The following is a 25,671-nucleotide window of genomic DNA, read 5'->3' as shown; positions in this document are numbered from 1 at the left end:
CGCGCCGCGCAGGGCGGGGCGGGCCCGGGCGGAAGAGGCGGAGAAGCGCAGCCAGGAGCGCTACTGGTTATTATTGTGGCGCGTACAAAAGTCGTGCGGCGCCGGGAGGGCCGGCCCCGCCCCCCGCAAGCCGGCGGTCCGGCCGCGAACGGGCGGCAGCGGGGCCGGCGCGGGCAGCAGAGCGGCGGCTCCCGCGGTGCGCCCCGGGGCTGCCTGGCCCGGCCCGGCCCCGCCCCGCCCCGTCAGCCGTAATGGTACACGAAGTCGTAGCTGCTTGGTTCCTTGGGGATGGGCGGCGGCGCCTCCGGGATCTGGATGTTCTCCAAGTCCAGGAGCCTCAGCTTCATTTCCATGCTCAGCAACGTGTCCAGGTCGCTTTTAGTCAGCTCGCTGGACATGTCCTTCCCCAAGAGAGCGTTGAGCCCATCAATCCAAATACAGTACTGCAGGGAAAAAGGACACTAAACAACTCCAAGCATAAACGATACATTCTGTTGAATCTTTCCATCTATGCAACAATTTGAGACACTCCTATACAGCGCCAAAAGGGGAAACGCAGGAGGGAGTTAACCTATGGGGTTTGAAAACAACCCACCCCAAAACAGTGCCTCCACAGCGATCTCCCGTGGAAGTCAGAAGCCTAGAGGAAAGCACGGTCCTGTGGCTCTAGAAAGCCGTGAGCTTCTATGATGGCACACCAACAGAAAAAGCAAAGCTATTTTAGGCATTGATGTCTTACAGAACAGGGAAAAGGGAACAATTGACTGCATAGGAGGAAAGAAAGTAGCAGTCCAGACTAAGGGAAATTAGTGCAGGAGTATTTTTTCCTTGAAAAAGAAAGATAAAAAAAAATAAAATAAAAAGGGAAGATTCACACTAAGCATTAGCAACATTTTCTAAGAATGAGCCTAGCAGGAGACATCTGCTCAAACCTTTAAGGAGAAGCAACTAATCCTTCTTAATCTCTGAAGTTAATTGCTTTATATTGCTTAACTGCAATGCTTCTTACCTCATATTTATTAGGTGCAATGAAGTTCAAGGTTTCATCGGGATCATATAAAATGGAGAAGGCCAATTCTAACACTTCCTGAATGAAAAAAGAATCTTTCACTTATGGACTGAACAAAACATCACAGTGCCTTCTGCTTCCTAACCCAACAAGAGAGGCTGCCTTGCCGCAGCTCAGTGCACTTTCCCATATGGGTACTCCGAGCAACTCTGAATAGCCTATAGCACAACCAGACAATGCTCACAGCACCTAGCAATCGCAAATGAGTGCTAGGAAAAAGCCCAGATATGAGATGGGTTTTGTAAACAATATACCTGCAGTGTGGAACACCATTTGCTCCAGTTGCTTGCTTTCACAGTCTTCAGCCCTACAGCACTGGTTATTAATTATAGGCAAAAAGGGAGCACTTACCTTGTTCTGTTTCAGTGCACTTTTCTCCTTCATGTGTGGACAATCCTTCCCTGTGACAATGGCTTTGATGTCTGCAACTGGAACTAACAGTGAAAAAGTAAAACTCATGAACAAGAAATCCTAACTAGGAAAAGACAGAACTTTGTTTTCTTTGCAGCTGAGCATTGCTCCCATTTTTGTAGCTCATTATTGCAGTTTTCCAAAACACATTACCAGTAACACATCCTGATGGTTGGCTGTTACAACAAATACGAAACAATTCCAAGACTCAAAGGATTTGGGCAAGGACCAAAAGTTGATCTCATCTCAGTAAGGGCTTCAGCCACAGCTCTTTTTCTCTCATCTCGAGGATGGTTCTCATAACAGCCTCTAGACAGCAGAGCAGTGTGCTCTGAGCAGTAATTGGGACTTACTTTTTTCCTGTAGAGATTCAAAGGTCACTTCCCCCTGCGCATTATCTTCCAGATCTCCATAGTGCAGCACCTTGTGATTCAGAGCCAGGCGACAATACCAAAATCTTTCTGGAATACACATCAAGTAGAGTAAGCTGAGCAAGATCATTCACCATAAGGCCTTACATCCACTGTGTTATAGTCTCCCCACCCAGCCCCTCTAACTCCTCCAGTTCCTCAGCACTGCTTCCTGTTCACGAGGGGAGGGTTGCATTCTTAGAAATGCACATCTGTTCCACCCCAAACTACTGGCTGGTATAGACAGCCCAGGTAACTAGCTTTCTTTTCTGGCAACATGAACATGCCTGCTGACAGATTAATCCATTAGACCTTATTTGCATACAGTTCTCCACATGAAAAAGTGCAGTAGACACTGTCACCTTGTCTTCTGCGATTTCCAATTTTTCGAAAGCTACTTCCCTCACAAAGCCTGTTCAGGCGCTGTTGCTTTATCAGCTCCAAGATCTCGGGTTGGATTTTCTCTCTCAGCTCCCTGGCAATCAAATACAGAAGATTAAGCAGAAAACGGAGGTAATGGCAAGCACAGAAGGCAACTGTTTTTGTTAGGCACTTACACAATAGGTGGTGACTGGAAGTCATCTTGGCTCATTCTCTCAGACTGGCGTAGTCGTAGAATCTCAGAATAGCTCAGGCTGCGCAGTTTGCTCTTGAACTGGTCCAAGGAGTTTGGCTTAGAGGGGAGAGCCCGTGTGATCTGTTCCCTCACAACCTGCATAACCTAAAGACATTGGGCAGGAAGAAAAAGCAATTCACAGTTTTGCTGGTTAATGGCAGCAGTGAACCTGCGGCACAGCTCACGGGCAGCGAAGAACTGACATGGAATAGTGGGGGCCAAAAGTACCAACATACTAGTGACTTTGAAGATCCAGAAAAACAAAGAATGACCTCAGGTCATACAAAATAAAAGTTGGACCATCCTCCCTCACAGACCACGTCAATGTCCTGTCATACCTTCTGTACCCTATTCTTTAACCAAGTGTACAGGCTGAGTTAACACATGCTGTTCTGCAAAAGATTCTACAACAATACCTCTTCTCCACTCTGACCTTATTAAAATCCTCTGCTGTTGCCCTCATTTCTTTCCAAGTCTTGTTCAACAGCTGGATGCAGATGGCAAATAGCTCCTCAAATGCACGGTCATGGGTGAAAAACATGGGGTGATAGTCATTCCGGCCTTCATTGGCTTCAGGAAGAAACAGAAACCACAGCTATGTGAGCATACTGCACAAAAGCTACACTAAGAGTAACTAAAATCCACTACTGTGACAGAATCCTGACGGTGTACAATAGTACTAACTCAGAGAAATTAAGACAGTTCAGTGCTTCATCTCCCCATAGACAGTCTATATTGGGAATGGTTGCTAACCCCATGCTTCACCATGCAAGCCTCTGTGACTCATGCTCTTTTTGTACTAGACCCCTCAAATGACTGCTTGCAGTTGTTTCCCTCCTGCTTTCCTCTGGTAGAATTTCTTATAGCAATTAATTGTCTCAGAATGCTCTTTTGAGACTGTCAGAGCTACTAAACTTTTCTCAAGTTCATGGTGGTTTCTAGAGTTGTTTTTTTTTACACAGCACCCTGCTGAAGCTTCAGGAAGTTGAAATCTTCCACTTGTGTTAGTTTTTCAGGAGAAGCACAGTGCACACAACAAAATTTCTTACTTTACTTTGTTAACAGTATTATCACTGGGACACTGAGACTCCAAGCTCCCCCTGTCCTTATACGGCAGAAGTGAAATTGGTCAGCTTGTAAGCTACTTCCAGAAGCATCAGCCCAGCAACTTGGAAAGCTAGGGTAATAAATAGTACTCACGGAGTTCCCCAACTTGCAAGATCTCACAAAGCATCCTGGTAAGCTCAATGGCACTGCGCCCAAAGGGGCACTCATGCTTATCTTCTCGACTGCTGTTCTCCAGAACAATCTAAAAGAAGAGGATGCAACACACACTAAGAAGAGCTGCTGAACTGTTGGTATCTGCAAAAGCTAGCAGCTTCATTTACCCTGATATAGGTGTCCTGATGAAATTTGGCCAAATAGAGCATATTGTCCAATGCCAGCATCCCTGGAGGAGTCTGAGTAAAATCCATGGCTGGATTGATGTGGTTCTGTGAAAAAAGTGTGTAGAAAGAACCCAAACAAATTAGCTCAAAGAAATTGTGTAAGAACCTTCTCTGACTGAAATTTTACAATTGCCTGTCCATCAAACACTCCGTCATATCTGTCCAAGAGGTAAACCTGGACACCGGCTGACAATGCTATCCAAACTTTCTAGAGAAGAGGCCGATTCCAAGTTCTTCAGAGAACAGGTTCGTATGGTAAGTAAATATCTCCAGAGAATGTGCCTAACGAGCTCTGGCACTTAACCAATCAGCATTTTCATAATGATCATCCCTGGGAGTCTCAGTATAGCTGAATTTCTAAAATTCAGATACAGAAGTACGGTAAAGCGAACAGCTATTTCTGTTCCTCATTTCCCCACAACTCTGACGGAGCTCACTTAGATTGCCTTCACATGCTTTACAGTCAACACTCTCTCTAGATGCATACAGTGAATCCCAGCATCTTGTAGTCCTTGGTGTACATGGCTTTGCGTTTTTCTGTTCCACTGCCAGGGATGGTGTTGCTGTCAGACTCTGCATCAAATGCAATTCTTCTCAACTCAAATATGATGTCCCTCTGTGCCTGAAGGACAGAAGGCAGGGAAATGGTAACATGTGATCAGTCACTAGGGCAGTATTTTCACATAACGCACAGTCCCACCTCTGTCTCCAGAGGTCACACAGTGAATACAGAGAGATGACAAAGGTCATTAACACCATGTAAGAAGAGGCAATCTATTTCAAAACATCAAGTTTCAGTACACTGGGTAATGCAAAATATTTGCATTTTCCTTTAACTGTCCAAAGTTTAGTTAAAGTAAATGCCCAGGCCTTCAGGTAATGCTACAGCACTTCTCCCTCAAAACTACGATGCATTTAAGAACTGAGTAACAGACACCTTAAAAATGCCCAGCTTCCTTGTAGACTGCAAGGAAATGGATAAAATGATGTGTCCTCCACATAGGTGGAGTAATGAGCTTTGACAGCTGTCATCACACCGGTCAAGAAAGGAACCAGTGACCACTTACATCTCTACAAGTCCCACAGCAGGATGGTCATAAGCATACCCTAATTTTGAGAGGTGGTTTTGAAACATTATGCACCATCTGCTGTCAATTCTAGGAAGTAAAGTAGCTCAGGAATAAGGCCCCTTGTATGTCCTATTCTGTCAGATCTTACTCAGCGCTAATAGTGACCTACCTGATCATTGGGATCCATCTTGGTCATCATTCTCTCTTCCAGGAGATTAAAGGTCAGGACCTGCAGCACGTACAGCTGATGTGCCATTTCTGTTTTAATTGGGCGGTTTCCTCTGATCACATGCTGTAAAATAAAGGACAGGGTAGAAATTAAGGGAATACAAACAAAAACTTAGATATTAGCTACAGGCATATGGCAGGCTGCATGTACATCTCTGTATGTGAAGACTCAGCTGTTCAACCTCCATATTCCATCAGAAGCATAATGATAATGCTCTGTAACAGCAGAAAGAAGCATCCTGATAACTCCTTTTTGAACAAGTGGCTCCAACCTTTGAAAGAGTCACTTTTCTGGAATTGCCCTGAGGGCAGCAGAGTTTACACTCTGCACAAGTGAAACCTCTATTGAGAGAACATTAGGAAGCACTCTGTCATTCCAGACATACTTACATTCAGGATTATAGACCTCAGGTGCTTCTGGGCAAATGCATTAGCCATTTCCTGTTGTGGAATTTAGAGATGAAATAACATGAGTGAAATATAAACAAAAAGCCCACATTGGCAGAAAGGAGAGAAAGAAGGAAGCCTATGAATTGGGCACAGCAATGGCACACAACAAAGTGCTTTTACTACAGACTGTCAATTTAGCATGGCACCTCACCACAAAGCAAGCATCAAGTTGGGATGCAAGGGTCATTTTTACCATGACAGAACTCATGGGTGGTTCCCCTACAAAACATCATTAATTTGGAGAAAGCACTAGTGTAGTCAAAGAACAGAAGAAAATTTAGCTTAACGTTGGACATCTAATGATACACTTCCATATCAGGAGATAGGGCAGCAGAGAGCATACTGTGGGTTGCCCAGAAAAATCTGTCATCTATAAGAGGTTCCTTTGATTAGCATTTCAAAGCTTTCCATTCCTAGGTATACAACCAAGATAACAAGGGCTAGAGGATGGAGTTTTCAGGTCTCCCTCTCAAAAGCTCTCCCTCTGAAATTTACATTTTCTTTGTCTTAATTCCTAAGGAGATGTTCAGGAGTTAGCTAAAGGACAATTTGCAGAAGCACTTCAGTTTACAAAAATAAAGGGTAAATAACTTTCATGTGTAAAGGAAAGCTTCCAGTTTCCCTCTTTACTGCATGGCTTCCTTCCCCAGATGAGGAGGGTCTCCCAACCATCAAGTCATGATGGGAAACAGTCACAGCAGATGCAAGGATCTGCTGCAAGCCTTCAGTTCTGGGACCAAATTACACATGCACCTGCAAAAATCTAACCTGTGCTTTCCTTGTAAATTGCGAAGATGCACTTTTTAAAATACCATTGACCTCATTACACCTGCTAGGAGAGTGGCACAAGTGCTAATGTCTAAATGGAATATTATCAGTAGTTTGCTGTTATAAGCAAAATCTTTGGGTAAGAAAAACTTGTTGGGCAATGCATCATCTGGAAAAAGTCCAAAAGAACTGCCAGTCTCAGATCTCTTCATATTCCTATGCAGTGCAGATTGAGACTTGGCAGCAGATGTGCAGTCTTAGACAATTGCATTCAGTCAGCTGTACATTCTGAGCAATCCAAGACTGTTCCAACCGCTCATATCAACCCTGCTCTTGACCGGCTTTAGAAGGAGTCTGGTAAAGTGTGTATATTAACCTCATTCCAAATCCCTATTATCACTTTTGCTCCAGACAGAAACTTCCTAAAGTAAGAAAGTGATATGCTGGCTGGTAGCCAAGCCATAACGGCTGCAAGTTCAGCAGCGCTCATGTTACAACCAAAATGAGTCAGTTCTTGAGTGGAAGATAGATCTAAGAAGCATCTAGATGAAGCAGGAAGTGGTTTCAGAGATAGCACACTGCCCTCTGAGTCATTATTGTTTACTATGATTTGTGAGATGTAGTACTGAGAACAGAACAGGGCATGCTGTTAGGATTTGTTTGTGCATGCAACACCAAAGAACTCTTATTCTGAAGGAATTAGTTTGCACATGGGATGAAGTAACAGGTGACTGAAGCCAATAAACAGTGGGAAGGACAAAGACAACTAACAATTCTAAATAGCACAGTAAGAAGCATGAGCACGCACATAGCCTAACCACTGCTGAGGGAATCTACGTTCTGCTGAGAGTCCAATAATGCCCACTTTGCTGCTTGATGAGGTCATAGAATCACAGAATCATTTATGGTGGAAGAGACATCTTGAGATTATCTAGTCCAACCCCCCTAGTACAAGCAACATCAGACAAAGCAGGTTGTGCAGGACCGTGTCCAGTCAGTTTTTTAATATCTCCACTGACAGAGACTCCACAATCTCTCTGGGTAACCTGTTCCAGTGTTTGAACACCCCCATATTATTTTTTTTTTTGTTTGTGTATGTTCAGATGGAATTTCCTGGGCTTTAAGCTGTGTCTATTGCCTCTTGTCCTGTCAGCAGACACCACTGAGAAAAGTTGGGCTCCCTCTTCTTTATTTCCTTCCATCAGATATTTATACACATTCATAAGACCCTCCCCTGAGCCTTCTCTTCTCAAGGTTGAGCAATCCCAAATCTCTCAGCTTCTACTCATATGAAACATACTCCAGTCCCTTAATCATCTTCATGGCCCTTTGCGGTCATGTGGATTGTGTTCAAAGGGTGAAGAAAAGAGGAAAAAAAAAAAGAGTGAAGATCCCTTGGAATTTTGTTTGCTGTTAAGTTTAGTATCTTGGCCAAATTACCAACAGGGGAGTATGTCCTTCCTTATTCTCATGTGTGAAGCATACCCACTAATTTTAGAAATTATGTACCATTTATTGAGACCACAGTTTCCCCTCTGAAGGCACTGCATCCTTGGCAAAAGTGGAGCATTCTCTGTGCCACTCAGAAAAACTGAAAAAATGTACCAGAATCTCAAGATACAGAAGGTTCCAAATCCACCTATTAACAAGAGTGGCGATTCCCCTGGAGATAGCATGTGGCAAAAAACGTTCTTATAATACAATTCCTGTAAGGGAGAAGTCACCCATTAGGCAGAATGTATGCTCTAGCCCCCAGTCAGCAGCTCTACCTTTAGAAGGATGCAGCTGGTTATGAAACTGTCATTAATGCAAGTGAGATCAGGGGGATAAACTCGGGCTGTAGTAAGTGTAAGGAGACCCAGACTTCTTTTTTACAATTGGTTCACGTAGTATCAGTTTCCTTTTACAATCACGTTTATTATCTTGTGTGCACAATAGGTCATTCAAAATTTCTCCTGCTACTGATTCTTCTCTCCTTCATAATCTGAGTACATCCCCAGAAGTCCTCCCACCCTTCTCCCTAGGCTCATCCACAACCTGAAGCCTGTATGCATCATCTCTGAGTTACAAAGAGGCATTAACTGGAGAAAAGCTAACACGCCTACAGTTCTACGTGACCAGCCCCCAGGCTTGAGTTACTTACAGTGATGGGCAGGTCTAGGGGGTTAAGCAGCTTGTCCTGCTGGCAGAAAGCAAAAAAAGGCACAAAGAGAAGCAGACAGGATTTAGCTCAGAGTCCAGAAATAAGGCACAAATGGGGCACTAGAGAAGAAAGGCTTAACACAGCAAAGCTACACAAAACAGACATATGTACATCTTGCACGTAGCTGAGATCTTGGGGGTGTCCTCAGAACAGGACAGGTGTTTTATTTCTCACATTTGCCAGTGGGAATATCCCCCTATAACTTAAGAAAGGCTCCTTTCTGGGGGGAGTGTGAGGTGGGTGTTTATTTAGTAAGTACATACAACCCCAAGGACTCTACCCAGCCTACATCTCCCATACAGAATCAGCTTTCTTCAAAAAAAAATTTCCACACTGTATAAAGGATTACTTTCTATCTCTCAAGGTCTTTCAGATCCCTTTCTGAGCATCTCCTAAACATATCTGTGCTGCTTCGGAACACATTTTTAACAAGACGGTACTTGTCTTGTTAGGCTAGGTGGTCCTACGCTGCCACACTGAAACAGCTACGTAAGTTCCTGGTAAGGTTTGCCTTGCCCAGCAATATGATTTCTGAGGCATAAAGTAAACAGCCAGTCACCAACCATTATTCAGGTTTAAAGGCAAGAACCAAGAACAAACCTGTCTCTTGTCCTCAGGTGCCTTCAGGAAGAGGGCATTGATCAGGGCAATGGCATATGTCTGAATCTCTTGGTTAGAGCTGCAGAAACAAAAATGGGAGGATCGTGAGGGAAAAGACAGTATAGAACACTCCAGCCTGCTCTTTGCCTGCACCATAAGAACATCCATTATGGCTATCTTGCATTTCAATGGACAAGCAGGATTCAAGTAACCTACTTGCATGCCATCCAACCTTCATAAGGGCTGCAAAAAGCTGACAGAAATTGCTGACTCTCAGCTCCATTATTCAGAAGATAGTGCACACTGCAACCCAGCTGTCCTGGCTTCCACTGGGACAGAGCTAATTTTCTTCTTAGTAGCCGGTGCAGTGCTGTGTTTTGGATTTGATGTGAGAACAAAGTTGATAGCACACTGGTGTTCTTGGTTGTTGCTGGGTAGTGTTTATACTAAGTCAAGGGCTTTTCAGTTTCTTGGGCCATGTCAGCAGGAGGGCTGCAGGGGCACGGGAAATTGGGAGGGGACACAGCCAGAACAACTGACCCAAACTTGCCAAAGGGATAGTCCATACCACAGATCATGCTCAGTATATAAACTGGGTGAGGGGGTGCCCAGGGACTGTTGATCCCGGCTCAGGGACTGGCTGGGCATTGGCGAGCAATGGCATTGTGCATCACTTGGGTTTTTTTACTCTCTTTCCTTTGGATTTTATTCCTCTCCCCTTCTCCCGCACTTTCATTATAAATGTTATTATTATTGTTGTTATTGTTTTGTTTTTTTCCTCCTATTTTATTTTAATTATTAAATTGTTCTTATCTCAACCCTTGAGTTTTACTTTCCTTTCCGATTCTCCTTTCCAACCCTCGGGGGAGTATGGGAAGCAAGTGAGTGGCTGTGTGGTACTTAGTTTCTGGCTGGGGTTAAACCATGACATCAGCAGAGCTCAGAGTTCAGCACCACCACAGTTTGTTTCCCATGCTGAAGCTATCTCTGCAAAGCCTAGTTATACTGCAGTCTAGAAATGTGTATGGAGCAAGTAATATTTCTCCCCTATGTCAATGGAAGCCACCAAACGCAAATGGAACTAAGAGCGGAAGCATGCCTCTCTTTATGGCATTCCTTTCCAACCTCAATATTGGCCCAACCCACATGTCTTTTTCTTATTTTCACTGAAGAGCTTCTTCAGGTAAAGGATGCTTAGTCCTTCCTAGATCACGCACAGCAGGTGGTTTCACTTGTGATATTTTGCATAAGCTTCCAAATGCCAGTCACACTCTTTTCCACCCCCCAAATTTGTTTCTCGCTATGCTATTACCCTTTGTGGTGGGTTGACCTGGGCTGGATGCCAGGTGCCCACCAAGCCGCTCTATCACTTCCCTCCTCAGCAGGGCAAGCCAGGGGAGAAAATAAGATGGAAAAAAACCTCATGGGTCAAGATAAAGACAGTTTAATAAAGCAGAAGCAAAGGAAAACAAAAGATTCATTCTCTACTTCCCGTCAGCAGGGGATGCGCAGCCACTTCCTGGGAAGCAGGGTTTCAGTACGTGCAGTGGTTGCTCCAGAAGGCAAATGTCATAACAAAATGCTGCGCCCCACTGCCCTTCTCTTAGTTTTTATTGCTGAGCAGTCATCGTATAGTATGGAATATCCCTTTGGTCAGTTTGGGTCAGCTGTCCTGGCTATGTCCCCTCCCAAGATCTTGCCCACCCCCAGCCTACTGGTGACAGGGGGGAAGGTTGGAGAGACAGCCTTGATGCTGTGCCAGCACTGGTCAGCAGTAACCAAAACACTGGTGTGTTATCAACACCTTTCCAGCTGCCACCAGGAAGCAAAGCACTATGAGGGCTGCTATGGGGAAAATTTACCCCATCTCAGCCAGATCCAATACACTCTTGGGAGACTTCTGCAGAACTTCAAGCTCTTTTGATTAACCAGTCTAATGCATCACCTAAATGAATTTCTCTGTGTACACATGCACTTAATTTTTTTTATATATATATACAAAAATTAAACTTCTATAAAACACTTAAAGCTAAGACATTTCTTAGCTTAAATAGTTGTTTTTCCCACTTTAGCATTTATCCATGGCATATCTGTGGAAAACAACCATATTCTCAATCCTATCGCTCCCTTCCAAACCTTCTTCATTTTGGTCAATCTGCCATACTTCAAAAATGCAAATACTCCTGCATCATCCTAGCTTTTCCTTGGGCCTCCAAGCTTCACAGGTCTCTGAAGTCTGTCACTTCACCTCTTCTACCCTCCTTTTCAGGGTCTGCTGCTCTTTTCACTACACTGCTTTTTTTTTTTGACACAGCAAAACAATTTTAAATTCATTTCTCCTCTTCTAACTTGTCTCTTTCAGACTTGTTTCCATGGTCCTGTTCTTCCAGAACCTATCTTCTGTTACAGATTGTTCCCTCCTGACAGTCCTGCCAAACAACCACCAGCAAATTCTGACTCACTCTCCAGCCTCCTTTTCCACAATATTCCCTGCATAGATACTTTCTTCAGCAACCTTTTGTGTTCTGGAAGCACGTAAGCATATGAGTATGTATCTTAAACAAAGACTTTTTGCTTAAACAACTGCACAAGTGTGTTCAGTATTAGGACCACACCTGTGTTTTACTAAAATAGAAATTATAAAGCTCAAAGAACGTATACTCTTTGCAGAACAAAGTTGCTGCAGTGTTCATGAGAACTTGTTTAGCTTTTCTGTTAACCAAATTCAAATGTACAAACACTCTAAGCACAGAGTGACATCGATGCAATACATTGTTTGCACTATAATTTTGTTAAACTACTGTTCATGGATTAAGGAATAGTAATCATATTCACAAATGGTGCTTTGCCACATTTTCAGAATTAGAAGGCTTAAGAAAAAAACCCACATCTACTTAGTGCTGTAAGAAATGCACGCTTCTTTTTTTATGGAAGAATAGAACTGACCTAGACAAACAGCCTTAAAAGCCAGAAATTTGTCAGTTCGCTTGGAAAGAGAGGAAGTGGAGGTGGGCAAAAAAACAAGAAAAGCCACTGTTTTCTTCCTTAATATGCGGGCAAAAACCGTAAGATGAGCTCTTAGATTCTACTGGAGACAATTTAAAGAGGGGTGAAGGTGACAGATGACTGGATCCAGAAGCTTTGAGAAGCTGTTTTACTAAAAACACTGAACACACTTGTGCAGTTGTTAAAGCAAAATATGTTTGTTCAAGACATACACTCATGTGCTTCAGTGCTTCCAGAACACAGAACATATTTTTGCAGGATCTTACTTTTTTTCTGAAATGTCAGAAATCCTAAAGTTCAAGTAAGATATCACATCAGTAATACTTTTAAAATAGCATCTTTTAAGTGTTTTAAACTTAAAAAGGATGCACTTTCAGATTAACAGATATTCATAAAATTGACTTAATTCACACCACTGTTTGGTGGACACTCACACTTGCAGATGAGAAATGAGCTGCCCCACGGTGATCTCTTCCGCTATCTTCTGATACAGAGTCTGACTGTTTAGCACCATGCTTTCTAGAATGGCTAGGGATCGTTGAAGGATGGAGACATCTACCATAGGCTGACTCACATACCCTGCAATCTAAAAACAGATGAACCAGCAGGTCAACAGATGCCCATCCAAGTAACCTTGTGGTGGTGAGTGAGACAAGCTCAGGGAGACAGGGCTCAGAAAACTGGGGTGCACTGTGCTCTCAGTGAGTACTCGGCTTCTCAGAGTCATCTTGCTCTTTCCAGAAGCTGCATTAAAGCGTGAAAAGAAATAGCATCCACTCACCCCCTTCACCCAAACTCACCTGTTTGATGAAGGTTATCGAGACCATGTCCCAAGAGACAATACCATGGTCCATGAGCTCCAAGAAGGCAGTCAGGGTGAAAGCCAACATCTCACTGTAACTGAAAAAACAAAGAATGCATTTACAAGAAGATCTGGTAGCAAGGAAAAAGCCTGTCCAGGCTGAATAAGCTGGCTCAGAGAAAAACGTCACCACCTTCTCCTAATAAAACAGGCTACAGTTTGGCAGCTGGGAGAGCAATAAAATATTTGTATTTACGAAGATAACTTTATTGTTTGTAGAATAATATTTTATTTTTCCTGATTACAAGCGTAAGTTAAAACTAGCAACGATAAGTCCCTAGTCCTGCTACCAGAGACTTGGCTAGTTAAAGGAACCATGGGAGAAGCAGCAACACAGTATTTATTCTTGAGCAGTGCAAAATATTACCACTTTAATTCAACACTTTCATGTGAGAGGAAAAAAACCCCAAACCCAGCCAAAACCCAGAAAACCCCAGAATATTCAGTATAATGACTGTTAGTTAAAAAAAGACCAACTTGAAAAGGGGGAAGCTTTTTAAGCTTTTAACTTGAAAATTTAAGCCATCTGCAAACGCTAGGTTTTTCAGCTGTTGTTAGATTTGAGCTCCAGAGTAAATTTCTATCACAAAACCTGCAAAAATCTTGGGAAATTATAACCCCTCCACACACACAAAAAAGAACAAACGTGTATTAACATCAGAGAAAAACAAAGAAAAATGAATTGTCATTCTGTAAATATTGCGACTGGCTTGAAACAAAATGAAAGCACAGAATGACTTGTGGAAAATTTAACACAACCACAAGACAGACAGGTAAAAAAGTTGGAGGGAAAGGTCGCAAAACATGCTGAAAAAAATACCAGTTGCTAATATGTAAGAAAACAGAAGACCTATAAAAGTTACGACAGTAAGTTATCAAGACTTTAAAAGTGCTTTCAATGAAACAGAACAACTGCAGCAGAAAAGCAAAGTGAATTATTTGCATCAGAGTTCATTCTAAATGTGCTTAGCAAAACTTACAGATCAGAGTTTGAGTGGTTGGTTTTTTTTAAGGTTTTTTGTTTGGTTTTGAGAGAAGAAAAGTCTTCAAATCTGTCATTTGAACATCACTAGAAGATATTCTGGAACTCGCTATTAATATGAAAAACAGATCTCCAGGACCAGATGATATTCACTGAAGAATTCAAAAGGAACCATGGTAAAACCAAACATTGCCAAACTGCTTATTGTGCTCTGCAGAAAGTGGCAAATAGAATCCCAGCTTTTAAAGAGGACTCAGGCAGGAATCTGAAGGACACATCAGGCATTTAGGTATTTGAAACCAGAAAGATATGGGAAATCTATTATAAAAGAACAATACCACTAGAAGAAAAAGAAATATTTAACAGGGAAGAGCTGCTACAGCTTTTGTAGGGGGAAGTTACGTTTCACATCTATATGTTTATTAGGTTTACGCGGCAGGGTCTGGGCAACTCGGGGATGCAGAGTGGCCTCTGTGCGGAGAGCCTGGGGCAGCCCTGTACCAGGCGTGGCCAGTCCCAAGCGGCTCTGACAAGCCCGCTGCTGGCCAAAGCTGAGTCCATCGGTCAGGCTGGAAGAACTTCTATGGAAGCTTATTTAAGAAAAGGGTAAAAAATGCTGCACAGCAGCTGTGAGAAAGGACTGAAAAAATATGTGAGAGAAACAGCCCTGCAGACACCGGGGTCAGTGAGGGGGAGAGGGTGCCCCAGGCTCCAGAGCAGAGACTCCCCAGGAGCTTGTGGAGAGACCACAGTGAGGCAGGCTGTCCCCTGCTGCCCAGGGGCCACCATGGTGGAGCAGATATTCAGACTGCAGCCTATGGAGGACATCACACGCTGCAGGTGGATGTGCCCTGAAGGAAGCTGCAGCCTGTGGGAGGCCCACGCTGGAGCAGCTCCCAGCAGGAGCTGTGGCCCCCTGAGAGGAGTCCACGCTGGAGCGGGTTCTCTGGCAGGAACCGTGGCCCACAGGGGAGCTGTGCTGGAGCAGTCTGTTCCTGACGGACGGCAGCTTGTGAGGGACCCACACTGAAGCAGTTTGTGAAGGACTGTATCCCACGGGAGGGACGCCATGCTGGAACAGGGGAAAAGTGTGATGAAGAAGGAGCAGCAGATACAAAGTGTTATGGACTGCCTGCAGCCCCCATTCTCTGTCTCTCCGTGCAGCTCGGTGCGGGGAGGAGGCAGAAGTGGAGAGTGAAGGAGTAAAGTTGAGCCAGGAAAGAAGGGGGTGGAGGGAAGGTGGTTTTACTTTTGTCTTTGTTCCTCACCATCCCACTCTATTTTTAATTGGCAAAAAAATAAATTAATTTTCTCCAAGTCAAGTCTGTTTTGCCCAACCCATGAGCTTTTTCATCTTGTCTTCTTCCCCTGTCCTGTTGAAGAGGGGGGATGAGAAAGTGGCTTGGTGGGCAGCTGAAGTTAACCCACCACAGTACAGAAGGTCTCTGAACAAATCAGTAAGTCAGAACAAGAACAGTTAAGCACAACTCCTGGAATTTGAAGATTTTTATGAGGTGCTTCACTTAAGCACCTTAAAAAAAACCCCACACCCAAAACCCACTCAGCTGCTAAGGGGTAAAACCAAAGCTCTTTCCTGCATTAATGACTGACTGAAAGACAAGAAGCAAAAGGGTAGAAATTAAATGGTCAGCTTTCAAACTGATGAAAAGTTACAAGGAAATTTCTCCACAACAGCACAATAGTGCTGGAAAGAGCTAAGAGCTAGGGGAAGCATGGAAAGAATGATCAGCACTCTGGAATGGCTGCCATAGTTACAGTGTTAATGGATTAAGACTGCAGCTTAGAAAAGGCATAACTAAGGGCTGGTATGAGTGAGAAATCTATATGGTTATGAATGGTATGGATAAGACAGAGAAATTTACAATTTCTCATAACAAAATATGTAGAGAGAACCAAATTAATATTAGGCAACATGTTTAAAATAAAGTATTTTTTCTTATAGGACAAGTAACTGGAACTTCATTTCCACACAGTGCTGTTGATGTCAAAAGTTTAAATTCATTTAAAAATTAAGATGAAAAATCTATGGAGGAAATATCCAAAGGTTCTTAAACAAAGAGATACAATTTCTGCTCAGGAAGCCCAAAAGTTAGAAACTACTGGAGACTGAAGACTGATAATACTTCCTCTGCTATACATTCTGTAGCCCTTTCCATTCCCTAAGATAAACAGACCTTCGGCCTTTGTAGCAACTCTTCTTATCATGCAGGTCAAAAAGTACTGACCATGTATACAAGAGCCAACAACATGTTTGCTGCTAACTGGCATGTACATGCCACCACTTCTACAGGGCTGTTCTTGTGTGCAACTGCATGTGGGTTTTCACAGGATACCTTCTCCCTTAGACAACAGGTGAATAACTGCTCCAGGAGATTATGACCACAAGAAAGGTAATCAAAATAATTTAAATTATCAAAGTGACCTTTCAATGCAAGTTTCATGCATCATAAATGTCTCCTCTTTTGCCTCATGAGGTTTAGCAAACTACTAGAAAGACTTTGTCTCAATAGGTTGGCATTTGCTGTGAGGTTAGTTGCATAATGCCACTTCTGCAAGCAAAATTAGCCCCTTATTGGAGGCCCTGTTCCAGAGTCCCAGAATACAGGAAACTTACTGGGACAGAAGCTTGGTCCCACTCTCTACAAGCCGTGTCAGCACTGTAATCCCTTCCATGTTGATGAACTCTGTGGCAAAGGTGACATCTGCAGAAAGTTTAGCCAGTTCCTTCATGGCATCCAGTCGGGCTTCCATACTGTGCAACTGGATCCTCTCCATCAGCTGGCGAGCTGCCCTAGACTGGGAGGAAAGGGGTGACCCCAGTTACAGACAAGTCACCTGCAGGCTGAGTTCTGACAGCATCAGCATTCTGTCAGAAGTTCGTGGATATGCAGAGAGAACACAGCAAGGGTAGAGAGATACCAGCAATGACATGGTAAGTAGCAGCAATCAGCAAGTCTAAGATAGGCTAAAAAAGGCTGCACTCAGCAACTGTTACAGCCAAGCAGGAGGTGGTTAAAAATGCTATTTTACATCTTAGAGTAAATGCTTGGTTTTCTTCTTGATGAGGTGAATGGTGGTGGATATAGAAATATGGAGTGAGACCATCAAACAAATAAGGCGTTAAAAAAATCTCTCATAGATTCAAAGAGAAGCACAAGCTTCTTTTGTGTATCCACAAGACATTCTGTAAGATTTCTCAGACACAGATAAATGATATCCTCTCAACCACCTCCTGCCCAAATAACTTCTTCCTGCTCTATTCACTCTCAGCTGTACGCCATGACACTTGCACAAAAAAGGTTTAAAAATTTTAATAAAAAGGAAGCTGCAGCAAATCTGCAAAAGACAGCTGTTGAGGTCACAATAGCAAGAATTCATTGCGAACAAACCCTCTCTGCATCAAATTTGTCTCATTTTAATTTCTGCATTAAGTCACCAGTACTGTTGCTTTCCAACTGATAGTACTAACTATACTCTTATTTAAGAATGCATCTGCCAGGTGCTTTACAACGTGCCAATCTAGGACATGCAATAAAAATGTAGACAATTTATTTGCATAAAGTCCTATAAAGGGCAGAGCATCCAAAGGAAAGATACACCACAACCAGGAAGGAAAACAAGTGTGTGCACCTCATTGTGCAGAATTACCACAACAAAGGTAAACTCCCTACAATTTGGGGAGGAGAAAGAAAAGCTGAGAGGCAAGAAACAGCCTGTCCTAGGAGAATAGCTACTGAGAAAAAGGGAAGAAGCACTTACCGGGGAGACTGCCAGCTGTAGGATAGTTCCATTCTTGATGTCACAGCGAGTCTGAAAGAAAACATAAACTTCAAACTGCAGAAAAGTGGAGGGAAAGAATGCAACTGGACCTACAGTGCATATTTGTATGCACAAGTAAAGGGGTTCCTACACCACACAACCCTACTGAGGGTATTGAGTCACTGAGTGCTTGCACCTATGGGCATGCACAGGGAGAAATACAAAGCTCCTCAGTTGAATGACACCATTCAAGTCCGAGTATTTTTGATAGCAGAGATGCTGCCCCTCAAGGATTAGTGACATTATTGTTCCATGACACTAGTCCAAGGCATTCTGTACTCACTCCAAACATCAGCAAGTTGCTGCCTCTCACACTGACCTGCTCTGTGATGTACAGCTGAGGACCATCAGCATACCGCAAGGTGTAGTATTCAGGGTTTGGCAATGACCACCTGGCAGAGGAAGAAGAAGGACACATTAGCTTCTTCCTCATCTTTCTTCTGGCTCTCAGTTAGGAACAGGAGCTTGATGCCAGGAAAGTAGAAAAGAACTTTCAAGCAAAGCATGGGAAACCAGGTCTCCCAAAGTGGAGAGAAAACGCCATCCTTGAGGGGGTGATGGGACTTCAGCCTACTCTTAACTCAAGCTCTGTGGAAGGTCTGAAGAGGCCTGCATGTCAGGAACAGCAAAACAGGCCAGTCCTCAGACACACCGACCCTAGGGGCATACATATGCACACACTCGGAATTGCAATGAGGATGTAAAGCCTCTGTTTTCCCAGAGATCCTTTTCTTCCCAATTTAAACTCTGGTCCTCTTCATGGCCAAAACTGGCAGCAGGCAGCATCTTGACAAGCAGCAGAGACCTTCCACAGTACCCCAGCAAGATTTGTCAGGGGAAGAGACTTTCTCCATAAGGGTTCCCAGAGAACTACTCACCCATCACAGACCTCCTTGATGATGGATGCAAGAGGCCTTTTCTAGAACAGAAAGAGAGAGTCCATGGTTCCTCTCAGCCAGAAAGTAATACTGCCCACTTTTATGCTTCCCACGTACCAGTATCAAGGTTGTGATGCATTTACTCCCGTGTCTGGTTACCACGTCTCACCTGATCTATTTCCAGCAGCTGGGCATTGGCACCTGGCCACTCAACAGCTACTTTCACAATGTCCGAAGGTGGTGGCATTGCTCCAGACTCCTCCAGGTGCCTTTACAACAGCGCACTCCCACACCTGTTAAGAGAAAGGATAGTGAGCAGCTCTGAACACTATTTCAATTGTTACATTGCATCTAACACCAAGCTTCAAAACACTGCATGGGATCAGCCTTATGGTTTGCTGGGTCTGCTAGGGACAAAACACCCAGTGTTCTAGAGATCAGCGCCTCATGCTAAAACAGCACATTGTGAAACCGTAAGTTCAAGGTTATCACCTACGGAAAACTTCTGAGAGCTTATTGGGGTACTCAGACAAGAAGGAGAGTTGCTGTGATCAGCAAAGCCCCATCTGCCACCCACTGCCCATACTGCCAGGTCAGCAAAGCAATAGCTCCCTACGCTCACCTACTGCCTGTACGTGAGAGGGGGAACATACTGTCCAGGTGGCCCCCATCCCATGGGCTGGTGTTTACTGATGCCCCATTCATATTTCTCAGATACCTTGATCCATTCAGGATACCCAAACAGGCTCCTAGGCAGGGCGGCAGCTAGCTTTATCCCATTCCCTTCCTATAACATCATAAATCCAAAATATGAATATCTATCACAGAAGGAAAGTTAATTCAGCGTTTGCTCTGAAGGTCTACCTTTCACTCCTTATCTGCCTTAGAGCATAAGCTTGTGTTTAGGGTTTGGTCCCAGACAGTTGTCAGACATGCTAGTTTGTGCTTCATCTGATAGTAAGAGGCTGTAAAAAAATGTACTTATTCAGTTCCTTTTTAATCCTCTCCCAGGTGGAGGGAGTAGCCCTGCTCTCTCCTACAGAGCCACAGAGAGACAACCTCCCCATCAGCAATTCTCAGGAACAAAAGCTTCAAGCTGCCAAAAATGATATCTGACCACCCACAAAAGTAGTCCTGTCCTCAAGGACTCCTCTTGAGACTCAGTTTCCAGCATAACCAGAATGAGATTGTAAGCGTCCAAAAACAATTTCCCAGCTCCTATGGAAGTTCCCATTTCTCCTACTGGGGCAACCCTGTCCCCCTTTCCCAGAACTGACATGAGACAGTGCTGAGCAGGAAAGCTGTTTCATGATTAACATACTTTCCTGACTTATTTGATCAACTGGGAAAGAGATGCTAAGACTTGAAGGGAAACCAGCTGCCTTTGGAATTTTCCTGATGCAAGGACAGTAAAGAAGAGAGAACTTCCCACATATCAGCAAAGACCAAGTGGCTGCAGAGATACCTGGCCCAGGAAATTGGACGTGACTGACCCGGGAAAGGAAACTTCTATGAAATTAGCTGAGTCTATCACAAAAGGCATGTATGCCTGGCCTGTGTAAGACGTTGACTTAGAGATCTGCTGATGATCTCAATTAATGAAGCTCATATACCCCTTGCTTCCCTTGCAGAGACTGGTACCACTGCATGGAGAGATAGGAAAACTCAAGCGCACTGAAGTTTCTCTGCATTTGTACACTCACAAACCCCTTTTCCCAGCCTGCTGTGACTATTTTCTCACTCCAGTTGAGGAAGATTTCTCACATAGGAAAACAGAATGCTATGATCTCCTGGTGCAGCCTTCTGAGAGAGTCACAACATTATCATCACTCCTGCTTGCTGGAATTGAGGACAAGGGTTGCATGTTTATGTTTCTTTCATAGCACCTCCTGGAAATGCCCAGTGTTATCACTGCAGCTAGTCTTGCCCTCAAGTCTCCATCAGATCAGAGATACTTGCTTTACAAGGAAGGCACTTGCAAGAGAGAGAAATCAGCCATTTCCCTATTAAAATAAACATTGTTTACCGTGAGAAGCCCTTCTGAATCTGCCTTGCTCAATTTGCTCTATTCTCAGCACATGTATGGTCTCTGCAGATCCTACAGAAATCCAGGAAGCCTGAACTCCAGAGCTATCTGCAGCTTCAGCCAACCCAAAAGGGAGACTGGTATTGCACGTGCATAGGAACGTCATCCGTCTCCGCTCCTAAAACAGCCAGACTTTGTCCACTCTACAATCCCACCCCTTGGAAAAGTATCTGGCAAGCCAAGTTCGGAATTTCATGATATTCTGAAAGTGCACGGCTTACCCCAACTCACAGAGATGGTTGCAGTCAGTCGGTATTCCCTCTGGCCTTCTCTTTCCTTTTTAGCATCAATCTCAATAACGGCTTACGTTTTCCTAAAAACCTACAAAATTACTGTAAGACTAAACACATCTCATGCAGACAAGTGCAGTCGAGTTAGGTTCAGCTTTGCCAGTTCCTTATAAGTAAGATCTCCAACCTTTCAGATAAGCAGCACACATCAGCTCAGACTAACATACCAAGAAAGAGATAGCCTTGGAAAAGCAACAGACTCAGTGCACCAATCAGGTTGAGATGGTCTTGGGGACAGTGACAGAAAAGCATTTATATGAATCCTATCATCCAAAATTACAAGTTAGAGTAAAGCAGTTACACAAACACCACCTGGTATTTTACTTCCTAATCTCGGAGGGAAGACAACTAAGTCATCTCCCACTCCAATATTTGCTCTGGATAAAAATTTTACGACTCTCATCTTGATACCAAATAGGAAAGCCTGTTCTTCAGAAGAGGTGCATCAGGTTAAGAACCTCCAGCTTAGAAAAGGTGAGGTCACACAAAGGAAGACTACTCATATGAGAGCGAAGTTAAATTAGTGTTTCAAAGAAGGGTTTGCAGCCCACAGGGCTAGGCTAATTCACAGACAGAAAGCACTGAGCATATGCTGTCCTACGGAAACACTGTCTCCAAATCCCAAGAGCACGTGCTGTTAACAGACCCCACTTTCTTCACAAATTTTGATTATCGGTGTTGTAGTCTCTCACTCCAAGACAGAAACACACAATTCATACTTTGCTAAGGTAAGACATGTTAACTTGTAGCACATATGTTCTCAAGAGGCCTCTAACCCTAAACACATACACAGCTGCTAGTGCTATTTTCATACCGGTTACAATCAGCAAATTGGACTGTATTCCCTCCTTCGACACTCATTCTGAAGCAGCTGGTCTTCTTTTGTCCAAAGTAAACTAGTAATTCAAGTAATAAAGCATAAGGAACCCAGGACCAGAACAGCACCTTGCCTCATTGTATAGGAATCTGCATAAAGACAGGAATGCGTTGAACCCAGATACATTCAGAAGACTGCAGCCCCCTGTACAGTGCTTATTATTAAGTATCCATAGCAAGCCCACCTATGCAAGTTATCCTCAGCCTGTTCAAAAGTCAATACCCAATACCTGACATTTCTGACAATAGGAAAAGTCTGCCAAGCATTTCACACTGCAAGTCAGAAGAGTCCCTCCTGGTCCTAACAACCCAGCTTGCTCTAACATTCAAGTACAGTGTAAAGAGACACAGCAGAACCAAGAAAGCCTGCTAAACTGTACTCTGTAGCATCAGCCATAAGAATGTGGAGCTTACGCAACCCTTCTGTTTCACAAAGAGATAGATGAACCTAATAAAACTATGTATCAGTCTTCCTTGCTTCCTTTTCCTGAATTACACACACAAATAAATAAATAAAAAATAATTTTGCCTTTCAAATGTCTTTTGTAGCAATATCTCAAAACAGGGATAACTCATCAACTAAATCTTTTCAGTACACTATGGCAATTACTAATATACAAGCAGTAGCCCAGCTCTGTACATATTCCCCAAACAAAAAGTGCCCAATTTCCATGACGCCCACAAATCTGCAGAATATGCAGGTTTCCATCCATCAAGTCTAGAAACAGTCAGTTCCCAAACGGTATGTGATTTCCACTTGTTCTCCATTCAGCAACTAAAGCCTGAGAAATCTCAGTCATATGGCATAAGCACACACCATCTCCAATAATCAGACTGGCTTGCAGTAACCAAATAGGTAACTACTTCTCTCATGGGCAAACTAACTCAGGCTAGAAACCACTGAAATCCATTCAGTGTTCAAGGGTACAGCAAACACACAGTGAAGAGGCAAGGCTCAAAGATTACTTTCTTGAGCGTTAAGAATTGAATCTGCAATGCTTTTAACAAATATACCCAGGAGTAATTAGCATCTAATTACTTCTCCCTTCAGCCTCCTGCAGTACAGTCACAGCCTTTTATTAGTACTGCAACTTAACATTGCAAGCTGTTCCTGAAGAGTACAAGGAAATACAGTACTTCACATGCCAAAGCAAAGATGTCCATACTATAGGTAAAAGCCTTTACAAATCTTTACCTTGTCTTCTCCCTTGTGAAGAATATGCATCATTCAGGGAGAGGAAGTGCACATTAAAACAAAACCACTGATACTATGGGAAATTCTGCAGAAATCATAGAAACATTTAGGTTGGAAAAGGCCCTTAAGATAGAGTCCAACCATAAACCTAATACTGCCAAGTCCACCACTAAACCATGTCCCTAAGCACACATAAATAAAACTCTCCTGTTTCATCAAAAAAGTGCTGCAGAGATTGGCCCACAGTTCCTAAAGGCAATGCACTCCACCAGCAGCTCCCTCAATATCCTCACCACTGAACACAATAATCAACAAAGTTGTATTATGCTGCCTTCATTACTCAGAAAAGCTATCAGCTGCATGCAAACTCAGAAAGTAACTTACCATGATACATTAGATTATTTATACCCAGACTTCTTCCATAAATGAGCACCCACTCACGACTGGAAACCACGATCCTCATTCCAATCAGTATTGAATGCACAGTAAATATGCAGTGAAAGAAATAAAGCTTAAGGACTTTTTCTTTGCATAGCAGCACCACGGAACAGATACCACACAAGCCTACCAAGGAAGAGATTCAAACATCAGAATGAATTGGCTAAGCAGAACCCAGAGAAGCAGGAATATAAAAATTTAAAAAGTAGGAAACTCGTCAGACAGTCTGGGTCAAACAACCCTTTGAAGGACCTATGCAGATCAGTGGCTCAGTAGAAGGAGCTTTCCAGAAAAGGACAATGAAGACTGGACTGCAAATACAAAGGGCACTTCAGGTCAGCCTCTTAACACAAGGTTGTCTGTCAAAAGTGTTCTTTGAAAAGATTTCACTGTATGTCTGCAGACAAGAGAGGTGACAGATGTTAGATTTTACAATGGATGTGTTGCAGTGATCCAGTGATATATCTGATGAAATGACTGTTGAGAAGCTCTCAGGAAGAAGCACAGGCTGCAATTTTGCATAGTTGTGATTATCAGTTACTTACGGGCCTCTCACAGCACATTCTTCTCAACAACAGCACGTAAGCATTTTTACAGTTTTATACAGGCAGACAACAGAGAAGCTGAAATGCATCAAGGATGAATTCACTCCGCTTCTGCAGAGCGAGTTCCTTTGTACAAAACAGTGGTGCAGGGGTAGCTGCAAGGGAAGGAGAAATCAGCAGAGCCAGTAATAATACACTATTCAAGAGACTTCTGAGAAGCTGCAAGCTAAAACAACTGTAGTATTTTGAACAGAAATTCCCTATTCACAAACTCAGTCTTCTTTTCATTACAGATTGAAAACAAAGTGTGCTGCACACAGAATAAAAATGAGGAGGATGAAAGAACATTCCATGAAAAAGAAAAGCTGCCTGGCAGAATCCCCCAGTCAACAAGCAAATGGCTCGGTTTCTGAAACCTGTAGATGTGACAAAACATCCTAGTCAGCTCTTGGCAAGTCTCCAGATGGTGGTACCAACAGGGCTGATACCAGGTGGAGGTGATGCTGGCTGCTGGCACAGTGACTAGCTGGGCAAGCGTGCAGAGGAGAGAGCTCCTCCTTGGCCAGGCAGCACAGTGCCAGACAGCAGAGTCCAACCTGTGGGCTATGTACAGTTCTCTGCGTTGCTTCATATAACAAGCCGAGAGAAACATACTTCGCTAGAGAAACCAAAGAACCAGGCGGCCCCGATGCTCTCTCTCTAGGATCCTATGTTGCTCCAGAGGCCTCGGTCCAGGGCCGCGCTGCGGCTGCAGGGCGCCGAGCCTGTGACACCGGACCCTTGTCTTGCACGTCCCGACACAGCCGGGCAGGGGCCGCCCTTCAGCAAAGCCAGAAACCGAGAGCAACAGGCAAAAAGAGAAACCCACTTTTTTATTATGTGCAATCAGTCAGGCGAGCTGCAGGCAGCCGGCCTGCCACCGCCTCCCCAAGCCGGGGCCGAAGCTCATTTGAAGGCGCTCAACCGCTTTTTCCTGAGGACGCGCGGTCGCTGCGCGCCCCGGCCGCGGGCAACGGCGCCCCGCTCGGCCGCCCCAGCGCGGCCCCTCCGCGCCTCACGCCCAGCTGCCGGGGTGGGGTGGGCCCGGCGCCCACCGGGAGCCGCGTCACAGTGGGCACGGAGCGGGCCCGCCAGCCCCGCGGCAGGGAAACCCTAGGCCCAAGCCTCGCGGCGGGGCGGAGCCGCCGACGGGAAGGGTCCCGGCGGCCCGGGAAGGCGGCCCCGAGGGCCCGCGCCCCGCCGCCCCCCACCCCCGCGCCGCCCTGCGCTCACCCAGCCGCGCCGCGGCCGCTCCGCGCTCCGGCAGCTCCGGCTGCCCCGCCGAGGCGCTGCCCGCGACTGGCGCCGCCGGCTGTCACTCAGCCGCTCCGCCGCCGATTGGCCGCGACACGCGCGTCACG

The 25,671-nt window shown here is 44.3% G+C and overlaps 1 protein-coding gene across 6 annotated transcripts; it reads right to left on the bottom strand.

The window, feature by feature from the left end:
• Positions 1-52: 52 nt before the first annotated feature.
• ELMO2 (engulfment and cell motility 2) lies at positions 53-25,671 on the bottom strand. Of its 6 annotated transcripts, none has more exons than XM_037402705.1 (22): positions 25,544-25,671; positions 19,011-19,134; positions 18,842-18,882; positions 18,283-18,355; positions 17,904-17,954; positions 16,759-16,940; positions 13,080-13,179; positions 12,714-12,865; positions 9,274-9,352; positions 8,614-8,649; positions 5,643-5,693; positions 5,194-5,316; positions 4,442-4,576; positions 3,895-3,999; positions 3,707-3,815; positions 2,940-3,076; positions 2,448-2,611; positions 2,253-2,365; positions 1,834-1,941; positions 1,421-1,503; positions 1,010-1,087; positions 53-443 (listed from the first exon to the last, which is right to left on the bottom strand). In XM_037402705.1, the coding sequence occupies exons 2-22, from the start codon at positions 19,086-19,088 to the stop codon at positions 243-245; spliced, it is 2,199 nt and encodes a 732-aa protein (XP_037258602.1). In that variant the 5' UTR covers positions 19,089-19,134; positions 25,544-25,671; the 3' UTR covers positions 53-242. The 6 variants fall into 6 exon arrangements, with proteins under 6 accessions (XP_037258602.1, XP_037258603.1, XP_037258604.1 ...); XM_037402706.1 differs by lacking the exon at positions 25,544-25,671 and adding an exon at positions 21,149-23,367; XM_037402707.1 differs by lacking the exon at positions 25,544-25,671 and adding an exon at positions 19,706-20,795.

This window comes from Falco rusticolus, chromosome 10 (genome assembly GCF_015220075.1).
Source record: "Falco rusticolus isolate bFalRus1 chromosome 10, bFalRus1.pri, whole genome shotgun sequence".
In the NCBI taxonomy this organism is placed as follows: Eukaryota; Metazoa; Chordata; class Aves; order Falconiformes; family Falconidae; genus Falco; species Falco rusticolus.
The sequence above is the reverse complement of the archived record's forward strand: the minus strand, read 5'-3'. Positions and strand labels throughout refer to the sequence as shown.

What these genes read in the sequence shown, in the direction of transcription:
- ELMO2 (XM_037402705.1), bottom strand. Translation starts at nt 19,088, where the DNA reads ATGCCACCACCTTCGGACATTGTGAAAGTAGCTGTTGAGTGGCCAGGT. An exon ending in CTCATTTCTCATCTGCAAGT is followed by an intron (nt 9,353 to 12,713) that starts GTGAGTGTCCAC and finishes TTGTTTCTGCAG; the next exon opens with CTCTAACCAAGAGATTCAGA. An exon ending in ACAAGATGCTGGGATTCACT is followed by an intron (nt 4,000 to 4,441) that starts GTATGCATCTAG and finishes CTTTTTTCACAG; the next exon opens with AACCACATCAATCCAGCCAT.